General features: G+C 38.7%; 1 protein-coding gene across 9 annotated transcripts in view; it reads right to left on the bottom strand.

Annotated features, from left to right (window-relative positions):
* Positions 1–13,492, bottom strand: part of Ahi1 (Abelson helper integration site 1) — a 130,362-nt gene that overhangs the window by 71,845 nt on the left and 45,025 nt on the right. For 5 of the 9 annotated variants that reach the window (XR_015625042.1, XR_015625028.1, XR_015625034.1 and 2 more), the window contains 2 exon segments: positions 11,080–11,106; positions 1,207–1,327 (listed from right to left, as the gene is read on the bottom strand). Coding sequence is in view for 4 of the 9 variants with exons in the window: in XM_087559570.1 (XP_087415696.1) it covers positions 1,207–1,327; positions 11,080–11,106 (148 nt within the window). In the remaining 5 variants the exon portion in view is untranslated. 9 annotated transcript variants of the gene reach the window in all.

The raw sequence follows: 13,492 nt of genomic DNA, 5'->3' as shown, positions 1-13,492 counted from the left end.
ATTTTCAAACCTTGCACACACGCATGCTTATAATGTAAATGTTAAATTGATCCCAGACCTTACTCTTACAAAATATTTTCATGTCACCTCAACCTAAGAGCTATGTCAGCAAATACCATTTCCATTTCTAAGTAACAATTAACAAAGGTATAACCAGGAGTGTATATAAGACTTCTCAACACAGGCATCTCCTTACTAAGGTGTGCAATTTATACAGAGGTTAACTTAACCTCTATAATGATCAATCCCCAATCCTTTCACTGCAGAAAAGTGACACGGTCCACACAGTTCAAAGTAAACTGTGTTGATCTCTTCAAGCTGAAACTCTTTGTAATAGTCTCTTCACAGATAAGTATTTTGTGATTTTTCGGTTCTTGATTGAAAAATTTGGTAGTGTGTAGACTACTGTAAGAGGTAGGGAATGGACTATAAAGATGATCATTTCTCATAGATATTTTAACCTTAATATCCTTTGGAAACCTTGTTCAAGCACATTTAAACTATTAATCTAAAATTTGCAACTGTAAAATTCATTTCAGTTCAATGATTAGTGTAGTTTTTTTCTTTTCTTAAAGATTTATTTATTTATTATATATGAGTATAATGTCACTGTCCTCAGATACACCAGAAGAGGGCATCAGATCTCATTACAGATAGTTGTAAGCTACCATCTGGTTGCTGGGAATCGAACTCAGGACCTCTGGAAGAGCAGTCAGTGCTCTTAACCGTTGAGCCATTTCTCCAGCCCTTAATGTAGATTTTTAAAGTAAACTTTTTGTATTTTCTCTTAACTTGCTACAAGGCTGGGATATCATGTCAGGTTGTACCCTTTTTACCCACCAAAACCATAATGTTTTGGCTTTATATAAAATCTAAAAACAGTTAAAAATAAAATTACCCGTACTGTACATTAGGTCTTCTGATTTTCAAGTTTTAAATGATCTCTTTCACAGAATATATGTTCAGAGTAATTAACGTTAAAGTTACCAAATCTGAACTTCCTTATTATTTCTACAAAGGAATAATGTTTGAAATGCAAATGCACAAACTATACAATAAACAAACAAGAATAAAGTGAGGAGAGAAAGAGGAGAGGCTAGGACAGACATCAGACCAGCACTGTGTTATTTCTGCATAGAAAGAAGTACATTCATAGGATTAGCACTGAATGTTTAAAAGAACGTTCAGCACAGGAAGGCTGCTCACCCGTCTGAGGGACTCCAAACTGATGTATGATCTGATCGGTGGTCAGCACGAATGACTGTTTCACCCTTGGCTTCTTTGCAGGGCCTGGTGGTGGTGAAGTGATTGAGAGATTTTTGTTGACCTGCAATAGAAAAGACAAATCAGAAAGTACCTCAGATTTCCCAAGTCACTGACACAAGAACTGGATGAGAACTATTTGCGACAATTCAAACCAGGACAAGGGGAATGACTGTGATTCAGGAGGTTAGTTTTTACGTTTTTTTTTTTTTTTTTTTTTTTAAGGATACAATGGCTATCAAAGTAATTTACCTTTCTAAACTACTTAATTTTGGAATTAATACTATGTAATGATTTTAAAAACAGAGGTCTTAAGATTCAAAGAAATGTAAATAAATAAGTGACTCCTTGATTGCTTTCTCTTAAGAAAGTCAAATGTCTCCTACCCACACTTCCCTTGTGTCTTAGTAAGACAGCAGCAAAGTCAGGTTAGAGATGGAAAGCACCTGTGCCACTCATGTGTCTACGTATGATGATGATAATGTGACACAGGACAATCTCACTTGCTATGACGAAGTTTCCATGGCATAGAAATCTTTTTTTTAAACACTACTTAAAATGATAAACATAAGCAAAATTTCTATAAGTAAATCTAATATTCTGTAACGTGTAACACGTATCATGAGTGATTTGAGTAAATCTAATATTCTGTAACATGTAAAACGTACCATGAGTGATTTGAGTAAATCTAATATTCTGTAACATGTAACATGAGTGATCTGAGTAAATCTAATATTCTGTAACATGTAACACGTACCATGAGTGATTTGAGCATAACAGTCCCAAGAAGGGAAATGTGTAGTAAGTATTTTCATTAGAAATAGTTCAATAAAACAATTAAAAAGTTTATTAGTAAATTTATCTTAGAAATTAGAATTTCAGGAAAATTCTAGTCTATGTGAAGAATAATTCAGAATAATTATGAACAATTCATTCAGTCCTTTTCCTTTTTTAAGAATTATAAAATATGACCTTTTTTATTCTTACAAATTGAGATAGCCTGATTTAAAAACTTCACTGCAAATAGTCCTTCATTAACAAAATGAAAGGACAACATATTATATTAAGAATATTAGCATATGAAGATGTCATTCTTCTTATTTTACTTCCATTCTTTCATTTGCTTTGCTCTAAATAATCTGAATCACACAGCTCTTCACTAGGAGTTCGACTACACTAATGTGTAAGCCTTATGAGCTCTAAAGGCTAGTGTGCCATGCTCTTTACCTGTCCCAATAGTTACATAGTTATAAATGTTCCTGTTTTTCAGATGTTGACTATGTACCTTAGATTCGCTCCTTTTCTTGGACCAAAGAGTTTTAGCAGATTTGGAGAAAGGTAATTAAGGCCATACAGTAATACGGTTCTAAATGACCAATTATTACCCTATCTCATAAAACATAAAAAACATACCTTTTCGTGGGTATAATTATGGGAATCAAATCTGAACTTTACACATGCTCGGCAAGCGCTTACCCTACAGCTAGATGCCCAGCCAAAAAATTCTTCAAAATAATTAGAAGGAGTTAAAACCACATCAGTGTTAACTTATTACCAAACCTGAAAAATTCTCAGGATCTATTATTAAGCTCTGGCCAAAATTAATATACTATAACTATATGTTACTAAAATAACAAAGAAAACCGTTGAGTTTCATTATTCATCTATAAATGGGGATCTCAATAAAATTCCTGTCTATGCTTTATCAAGAATGTGCCCATAAGGATGACAGGATGTTATAATGTTCTATTTACATGTTAACTAACTTCTGTTTGCAAGAGCAGACTATAAAGTGTGATGCCAATGTGGTATTAGGTAATATCAGCATTACCTATCAGGAAGGCAGGCAAACCTCATGTAGATGGTGCAGCCAAGCAGCACTCTGCTTTTAGCAGAGATTTTAATACAAAGACACACTTATTACTTGGCTGTTTGCCCTCTTGTTAGAGCCTTTGTCAGTTTTGCTTCTGTATTCTTGAAAATTATTTTCGAACCTGTTAAACGATGTATTTAAAGTGAGGAGTAAATGAGGAGCTGTCTACTAGGGATGTGATTACATGATCCTATGCCTTATCTGTGCCATGTTATGGATATATCCATCTTCACATCTTCCTCTTTAAAGCCTTGTCTATGCTAAGGCAGAAGCAAACAGCAGACAGTCACAATAGGGTGCTTAAATGCCTCTGCTCCAACAGAAGACTCAACACTCTTCTCGAAAACTGTTACTGCTGTGTGTAGGGAGGAGAATAAGAACTCCATGTTTTCCTAGTGACTCTTATGACTCTGACCTTCCCTGACATCTTTTCTGGATACTATTCAAATGTCAATGAAGTCAGGAGCAGCAATATGGGTAACAAACCTTCTACAATGTGACATAACCATCAATTATTATCAGTGGGGATTGGAAATTAGAAGTCAAAAGACTTTCAAATGATCGAATATATATTTAGAATTTCATTTAGAGGAAGAAAAATAGTAATAACCATTAAATAGAGTGGAGCAATGTGTGTTTTTGAAATATATGCTGTGGAAAAGGATTGCCTAATAACTTTACAACAACAGAACAGTTGGCTAAGACAGTCTGCCCCATACCAATCTACCCTCTTTTCACAACACGGTTTTTCTGCTTGCTTCATGCAAAAACCACAGTTTGCTAAGGTCAGTTTAATACTTCCATACTGGAGAAACCTAAAAGCACAGAAATTTGAATGAAATTTATAATAAGGAAAAAGAAAGAAATGACCAAGAGCTCCTGCTAAGTTAGCTCTAAAGCTGGGTTCCTGTTCTCTTGGCCGTAGGCAGCACCGTGCATCCGTGCAAGCACTAATTTCCCAGGACTGGGTTAATTTTCTTGTGAAAACTCTTACTACCCCGAACATAAAACTGAATGAGAAAGATTAAACAAGCTAATAATTAATTTCTCTTCTAGTAATTAAAATGAAAAGCCTCTGGGAGAGAGATCACACTCCCCTTCACTCATATTCACAAGTCTAATCTCGGCAGCTGATCTTAGATCAGACGGCATGGTCACCAGAGCTACAAAGTTAGGACCTTTCAACTCTTGGTGATTCCCTTAAAAGTTCAAATTCCTGGCTTTCGCACACAGCTGTCATTTTTCCACATCAGGCCACTCAGTCTAAGAACGCCCATGTTGCTCTGGCTTGCAGGAGCATGCAATGTGTGAAATGAGTAGTTTATGGTATTGGATCTAAGGACTCAGATGTTTTCTCTGTAAGCCAGGACAGAGAGGCAAGAGAGAGCAGTACTAACTTAGTGAAAAGTCTTATAATAGGAAAGTGTCTGGAATCTGTCTTCTGGACCCTGTCAAACCATTCGATGCATTATTAAATCAAGAATTCAAATGCGAAGCGGTCATGAAGGAGCTATTGAAAAATAGTATTTAATGAGGAATGTTTGCACCTATAACAGATACTAAGGATCTGTGGGTCATAGATTCTGATGCGGTTTTCCTACATGAAGTTCAGGACTAAAATGGCTTAAAGCAGCACTACAGAATCTGCTGCCAGGCATACCTCCAGGGCCCCTGGCCTTCTCCAAACCTTGTCTCCTGTCTCTCTTGGCAGTCTGTCCTCCTGCACAGGGGAGCTTTTCTCTTGGCCTGAACCCCTTACCCCTAAACCTCTGGACATCCTCTGCCTGCTTCTCGGTCAGCGCCTCTAGAGGTGGCTCTGCTTGAGCGAACACTTCAGGTTCCCAGAGGAGTCAGGAAGGCTAAGTTCTTTGAAAACAACACAGATGCAGCCCCTCAGCTCTGAAGGCTCTGCTGAGCGAGCGAGCTAGCGGATCAGAGCATTGCTCCAGCCCTGCTACCCACTCTCCACCAAGTCTCTCTCTCCTGCACGTCCCTGCGCCTGCCCATTCTTCAGTGTTTTTCACTAGCTTCGTCATCGTCGTAGTCGGTCTGCATCCTTTCACCTCACCTCCCAGGGTGCTCTGGGCAGGACCATTTAGGCCACCCCCTCCCTTGTGCTCTAAGGTCCTGCTTCTTAAATCTACAAGCCTCTGCCTCCTGTCATGAAGCACAGTGACTCAGCCTTTCGGAAGCACAGGCGCTCTCTCTTGGTGAACTAGGCCAGAATGCTCGACTCACCCCAAACTCTCCTGACCTGTACATGGGGACCACCAACTGCCACAGCAGGTCCTCCACTGCCAGCCTTCCACATTTCTTCATACCAATAAGGATTAATTGGTTCTTATCTGGTTCCCAAAAGTCAGGAAATTATATTTTTAAATTTTTAAAATTATTTTTAAAAACCTTTGCAAATAACTGAAATCAATTTTTGAAATACTATTCTGCTCAAATCAATCTTGTCATCCTAATGATGAACATATACACACATTATTTTTAAATGTTTTTAGATAGGTTCTGATTAGAGTTCAGGCCTTGAAGTTCTTATGCAGGTGAAACTGGCTTTAAACTCCTGATCCTTATGCCTCTACATCTTGAATGTATTATCCAGCTCAGCATATATATGTGAATATATATGTGTACATTACATACATACATATGCATATATAATAATATTCTAAAAGGTTGTATTCACTGAACATTCTTTTAAAAGTGTTTTGGTAAATAATACATTTCAAATAGTTCTGACTAAGATATACATCACTACTTTCAGAATGCTGTGTGTATGTCTGTGTCTGTGTGTGTCTGTGTGTGTGTTTGTGTGCGTGCAAGCGTGCACATGCACGTGTGTCTGTATGTACACATTCATGTGGGCGAGTATACATGCATGTGCAACAGTTCATGCATATGACGGAGACCAAAGGCAGACACGAGGTATCTGCCTCAGTTGATCTCCTCAGGAGTTTTGAGGTAGGACTCCTTCCTGAAGCAGTGAGTTCCAGCTTCCCTGCCTGTCTCTGCCTCACACAGGCCTAGCATTTTATAAGTGCTGTGCATTGCAACTCATCAGCCTTTTGTGGCAGGCATTTTACTGACCGAGTCTCCTCTCTAGCATTTTTAATTTTTTTCATATTGTATTAGCCACAATCTACAGTCACATCATTCTTGACATGTCTGATCTCATCACATATTAAAGAGAAAAATTAAATTAAACTCACTGTATTTTAATTTTTATTAATACAAGCTAAGAGTTGATACTATTTTTGAAAAGATGATGTTTCCTGGCTTCAAGAAGCTCACACAGGAATGTGAAGAGGCAGATATACAAGAAGTAGAAGTGAAAACAATATTAAAAAAGCCTCAATAGTCATGTTGCTATGATTTATAGGTTAGAGAAGGAAGAGGAGAGAGGTGAGAAGATTCTTCTGAAGTAGCTGATGATCTAATGTTAGAAGCAGACAGGCAGGATTAATGACATGTGAAGATAGGTAAGCCAGCTCTGAGTATGTCTGACAAGATGGGCAGACAGTTTTTTTTACTAGGATCACAGAGAATACTGAATGGAAACGGATCTAGGCAAAAGCACTTTTGATACACTTCAACCCTACACAAGGGAAAGCACAGTCTGTATATTACAAATTTGTATGAAGAAATTCTTGTACTATCCTAATTTAAGAGAGCCTAAACCACTCTACCACACGGAAAGCAGTCAGCTGGGAGCCCTTTCACCCACACCATCAGCTCTGACCTGTGCAGCCCTAGATTAGGAAGGGTCCAGCTCCCTTCTGTAAAGGTCAGTTCTTCTTCTGTGAGAACTTATCTTACATCTCCTCCCACTCTACGTGAACTTCATTTCAGTAATTACCACTCCCATGGCACACTGCCAACGGCGAGATAACCATGAGAACTCAGAACAGCGAACACAGACGCTCCAATGTCCACCATACGCTCCCATCACATTAGTCCCCAGTATGATGCTCACTGTAAAGACTTACCAGGTCCACTCTCAGCTCACTCCCAAGAGTTTTGTGCCATTATCTTGCCCAAAATAAAGGTCAACTCCATTCTCTCTTTACCAATTCTCTGCACAGCATGCGCCAGTCAACCACTCCTCTTTTCATGCTCTTCTGTACAGTCCCCTTGCCGAGCCTTCTCAGGGGCCGCCTCAGCCACGCTGTCTCCACCAGAGCCTTCATCCGGTTCTATAGCTCTTTTAAAAGCACTTTGGCCCTGAACAAAAGGCTCACACAACCATCATTTACTTTAGCCTCCTTGTGCTCCCTCCAGCCCAGAATCCTTCATCCCATGAGAAAGCAGGAGCAGTAGCTGCATAGCTGCTGAAAGCCCAAACCCTGAAGAGCTCGTTTCTTTAACCACACTGGATAAATCCAAAGGCCCGTTTCAGAAATGTATGCAAAGTCAACAAACACTGTATTCAATCTGCTTACTATTCGCAGCTCCATGCTGTCCGTATGGGGTTACCTAGCATTTCTTCTAGGACCAGTGGACCTGTCTGCTGATCATTGTGTTTGTAAGACCTTACTCTGCTAAAAGTCAAGTCTCCTTTTCAACCTGGATTGTTCCTCTAAGACAACAGACTGACTCGCTCTTGTGCTGACAAAATTCTTTAAAAAGCATGCACAATCTACTCTGTGACACCTTTCTAGTCCTGTCCTAAAACCTCACTTGCCTTTGGCCATCACTACCCAGTTAATCAAAGTAACTTTTCTGATCCTTGATCAGCCTTATTCCTAGTTTAGCGCTCTGGGTCTTTATGAAATGTTTCTCTCTAGGAAATCTCCCATGATCCTCCTCTACACAACAGCCTTTCCCACTCTATCATTCTCCACCCTCAAAGTTTATTTTATTCTCTATCTGCTATTATCTGAAATTCCTTCATCCAGTGTGTCTTCCCATATAACATGCTTCTGTGAATGTTCTATCCCAAGCATATTGAAAAATATTCGTAGTCACTAAAATAACTGTATAAGATAATCTGAGCCTTCAAAAATGTAATCGTCAGGTTGAGAGTTTGAAAAGAAAGAGACTCCTATTTTTGTCAAGCACGTGCCAAAACCTTACTATTCAGGATGTGGCATGTGAGAGGCTGGCTGCACAGTGTACTTGGCTGTTTGGGTCAGTGGCAGTGACAAAGTGAACAAGGGACCAGCCCAACCACTGAGCAGCTGGATGCAACTGACCTCTCAGACCAAGTTATATTTTAAAAATTAACTCAAAAATAACCACATAGCTAAAATCACCGAAACTATAAAAAAATTCAAGAAGAAAACAAAGGAATAAATATATAAGACTTAGGGCTAGATAATGCTACTTTGTATATGCTACAAAAAAGATGGATAAAACAAAGAAGATAAACTAAACCACAAAAAGTTACAACTGTTTTTCTTTCAAAAGACATCATCAAGAGAGTGGAGAGAGCATACAAGAGGCATAAAACCTTTGTAGAGATTGCATATGAAAGACAGCAGCACACTATGTATGTGCACATGTACATATGTCTGTGTATGCAGAATCACTAAAAGTGAATAATAAAGAGATGAAAATTAAATGGCAAATAATTTCAACAAGTATTTCCTCAGAGCAGACAGAAAACCACATGCTGAAAATGCTCAACCTGGTTGGCTGTGAGGAAATGGCAAATCAAAAGCAACAGTACCATGCCTCATTGGCTAGAGTGAGAGAAACTTTAAAAGATGCAAAGAATCCAAGTCTTGGTGAAGACAAGCAGAGACTAGAACCCTCACATCTTTTTTGTCGGGTTCTAAAATGGTTTATCCATTTTGGATATGAGTTTGAGAATTCCTCAAAATGTTAAAAATAGTTATCATGTGATCCAAAAACTTTCCCATCCACACACAAATCCCAGAGAAATAAAAACACAGGCTGTACAATACTGTTTGCTCCAACACATGGCCATAACAGTGCTGGCCTGAAGTTAAGAGGTAGAAACAACCCCGACGCTGGTGAGCTGATGAACGTTTGACAAAGGATGCACAGTATCCATGGGGATCGTGGGAAGACAGAGAGACAGTCCTGACAGGCCACACACTAAGGTGGGCGTGCTGCTTATGCCTCCGATCCAAGCCCACGGGACACAGGGCTATGAGGATCACAATGAGTTTGAGGTAAACCCCTGAGGTAAACTCAGGGGATGCGAGGGCATCCTGGATTACATAGTAGAATTCTGTAAAATGAAAATGCCAATTCCTAAATCCAAAGACAGCATATTATATGACTCTATTTAAATAAAGTTTCCACATGCAAAAAAATCTAGGGCAACACATGAACAGTTACCTGAGTCTGTATGGACACATGCTATGTTCATAAATTAGCAAGGGCTGTTAATAGACACTGCGTTTCTATGTGGAGAACTTGCATAATGCTGAATATAGTTAAAAAGTGAACTATGCACTTAATTTTGAGATTTATTATTATACATGCTTTTGTCTTATTGTGTACGATGTATGTAGGCGTGCATGTGGAGGTCAGGGCCAACCTGCTGGAGTTGGTTCTTTACATGTGCTCTGTGGACCACACTCAGGCTTCTGTGGCAGAGCCTGCACTCACAGAGCTGCCTTGTTTACTGCATCTCACAATGCTGTGTGGTTTGCTATCCCTGGGAGACAACTCGGACGCTGAAGGAAAGTGGAGGAGGAGTGCCTCTGAAGGGGAGGGAAGGTTGATGTGGTGAGGGGCTGGGAGGAGCGGACGGAGGGGGAAGTGCCATTTGGATGCTTTGTATGAAAGAATAAATAAAAAAGGGCATTATGGTGTATGAATTACATCTCGATGAAAAGCTATTTAAAATAGTATAAAAAGGCATTAATAATGTTAATCTTTCCTAATTTTAATTTTCAAACATGTAATTATAGTTTCGAGGAGGGTTCATTCTGCATGTGTTAAATGCTAGGGACACAACAATGAAAGATGCTACCTATTACCCTCGGGGAGTCTTCGGGTTAACAGGGCGTTCTCCCTAATGACTAGTTAAATATGTACAGAGTACATCCTCCCTAATGACTAGTTAAATATGTACAGAGAAGCTGACTCGACTGACATTTCAACAGTATTAGTAGAGAAGGATACAGCTCCCATCTGGGACAGGGAGAAGCAGAGGGGAAGAGTTGGGGAAGGAGAGGTCGGCGCTAGTCAGAAAGCTGCCACCAGTTTTCTACATATTACACACTTAAGGGGATTTGGTAATCTTGGAGCTTAATCACTACAACACTCACTGCTATCAGGAATAAGCTTCCTGAACATCTGCAGCCAAGTCAGAACACAGCCTGTTCTCTTTCCCCTCCCCATCTTCCTTCCCTTGGTCTATAATCGATATCCGGTTGACTGATAATTAGGTAAAGTGTGATGGGTCCTGACTGATACTAAGTAGCTCAGTGCTGGGGTCAGCCTGGTACTCTCTGGCATGGTCTGTCTCACGCCACGGTTCTGCACACAGCTGCAGATGCCTACCTTCTTCCTCTGTAGTACGCTGTATGAAGATGTCTTCCAACTATCCTAATTCTTCTGATGTCTCATCTTTTACTATGGGACATATAGTTCTAGTTACTAAATGGTAAGATGTCAGAAGAGGAGGGAAGATGTAAGGCACTGCACTGTGACTCCTTAACTGCTTAAAGGTCACATGTAAACAGGGTGCTTGTAAAAGGAGGATGCCTGCTGGGTGCTGGACCCAGTAACTAGGATGGTGAATCTTCAAACCTCTGCATCTACTTGACAAATACTCTCCTTAATCAATTCTGGGGGGCTAGTGTCATAATTCTGGTAAAATGGAAGCTCAATAAGAAAAGTACGCATCAGACAACTTTTACAGGAGCTGTCACCTCGATAATAGTGCAATCCAATTTGTTCATATATCACAATGGAAACTTAGTTTTAAAGTTGTCTTCCTGGTAATAACAGCTACTTACTTTTGCAGCACAGGATCGTATCACCTCCTAAAAGAAATACAGTACAATAAACAAGTGTTCATAATTTTGTTTAAATAAAGTATTGCTCTTTCTAAAACATTCAGATGTCAATCTTCTAATGATGTAAACAAGCATTTGAGAGTTTCCTTGTCTCCCTGTATTGTCAGTCTACATTGTTTCTGTTGAGCTGCAAATAGGATAAATTCAAGAGACTTAATTCCTTTTACTGGTAAGATCAACTTGCCAATGCCAAAACTTCCGCGGTTCCAGTTTTGGTTGTCTCGGGGAGATTTGTCTCCTCAATAAGCTTGGCATAAATATCAAAATCCTGTCCTACAACAGAAATAGGTCTGAGAAGATAAACTCTCAATTGGCTAAAGTACAAAGTTACTACTATGACTGACATCAATGCATATAATTTCCACATTAGCAATTCTTAATCTAATAAAAATCTCATAAATACCATAGATAAGTAGAAACAGATTGCTTATAAATCATGGGAAAGGCCACAATGATCACTTTTGAAAGGAAAAGTAGTAGAAATCAATAAATGATGGACAAGTTGAAAATTTGCTACTATAAAAACAACAAAAATATTCAACTCCAATTAAAATTAACCAGTATTTATCATCAGCCTGGTATACCAAAAAACCAACAACCAACATCAAGTCTAGAACAAACAAATGAACAAGCAAACAAGGATAAAAGAAGAGCACTAAGTTTTCTTGTAAAAATGTAAAAGCAGGCACTGTTTAAATGGCGACAGTAATTCAGTTTCTAAAGGAGAACTGGGAATCCTGCTCGCTGGGCTGAATCTCAGGTCCAACCTTGCAGTCTGTCGGACTGTACCTCTTGTCTATAGCTTCAGGTTCCTCTCTCGAAAGCAAGGTGCTAATCCTCACTACCCTAAGGTATTACTGGAGGATTAACTATAACAAAGCAGGAAGAACACTTACAGAATTGCCAGAAATACATTATGATGAGAAGTGATGAAACATATTGCTTATCATTAATCTCTACAAGATGAATTGCTTCTGCAAAGGAAAATCACCTTTTCTGAAAATGGACATAAATAATTCTTAAGGTCATTCTATTCTTGCTTCTATGGTTCTAGCTGGCAAACTCCCTGTGACGACTAAGCTGGGCTCAGGCTAATGGGGGCAGTCTTGAGTGGTCCAGCCACTGAAGAGATAGGGTCTCCTGTCATCAGAAGACAGTCTCTCATAGATTTGGTTTTATAGATAAACTACTTGTTGGACTGGCCACTCCTGACAGGTACCCAAGATTCTAAGCAACTGTGATCGTAGTCATGAGGGCAAATCTCTCAATCTAAAAAGCGAGGAGTAGGATTAACTGTGGGACCAGTAGTCAGGTCTGCAGACCATGGAACAATGGTTTATATTATGGCTGGATGACGAGGCTCTAAGGACCAGATTATCGCTTACATTTACGTCCTTTCCTAATAAATAAACACCCACGAAGCACCTGATGAGATTAACCGTGTAATTTAAATGTACACCGACCATACCTTAAGCCCGAGTTCTATTAGAAAATATTCGTAGTTTAGTAACAAAAGGCTATGCTGAATATTTTTTAGCTTCTATATATAACTAGAGGACCTCATAAAGAGACTAGGTTTCTAAAATATAATTACAAGAAACAAGGGAAAAGGCACTGTGACAAAGGTGGGATAAAAATATTTTGTTCCTGTATTACTTTATACCAGACTGATAGAAAATGGACCATACATAACATGAAGAAAATTTAGTAAAATCTCTTCACACAGGAAGAACAATGTGTTTCTTGTTTTGTTTTTAAGCCATAGACACTGGTCAAAGATTTATTTCCAAAGATAACTGCTATATCAATCCAAGGCATATATATTCTCTAATTTAAAATGAAAACGTGTTAAAAGCTGAATAATTAAGGAAATATAAATTAATTCATAAAAGTTACTAATTTATCTCTCCTGTCTTTGATTTAATTTCTCAAAAATATCTTTTGACATTATTTTCTTTTACATTTAATTTTGTTTTATTTTCATTTATCTGAAGACATAAAATAATATCAAAACCATGTTATGAAAGCTTGGAGTTTTGAGCTGTCAACTGCTGCCTGAGGAGTGAGTGGAGGCAGGGGTCAGTGCCCAGGGCATAGTAATTCTTGTGTCTATAAAAACGTGGTCATACAAATACTGGACCAGGAGTCCTTCATCTCCTACTGGACATGCATTTTTTTCTCTAATTTTTAAAAAGCAACATATCTATTACAATTCCTCTAAAATGTGGAACACATCTGATTGCTTATATTAAAAACACTAAAATGTATAAGAAATAAAACACTGAAACAAATATAAAGTCATACAGTCTTCATTTTAACTGAGTAACACTGAAAAAGCAAAATACACAAATCT

The sequence above is a fragment of the Rattus norvegicus genome, chromosome 1 (genome assembly GCF_021556685.1).
Source record: "Rattus norvegicus strain SHRSP/BbbUtx chromosome 1, alternate assembly SHRSP_T2T, whole genome shotgun sequence".
Lineage (NCBI taxonomy): Eukaryota > Metazoa > Chordata > Mammalia > Rodentia > Muridae > Rattus > Rattus norvegicus.
Note: the sequence above shows the minus strand (reverse complement) of the source record. Positions and strands in the feature narration are given on the sequence as shown.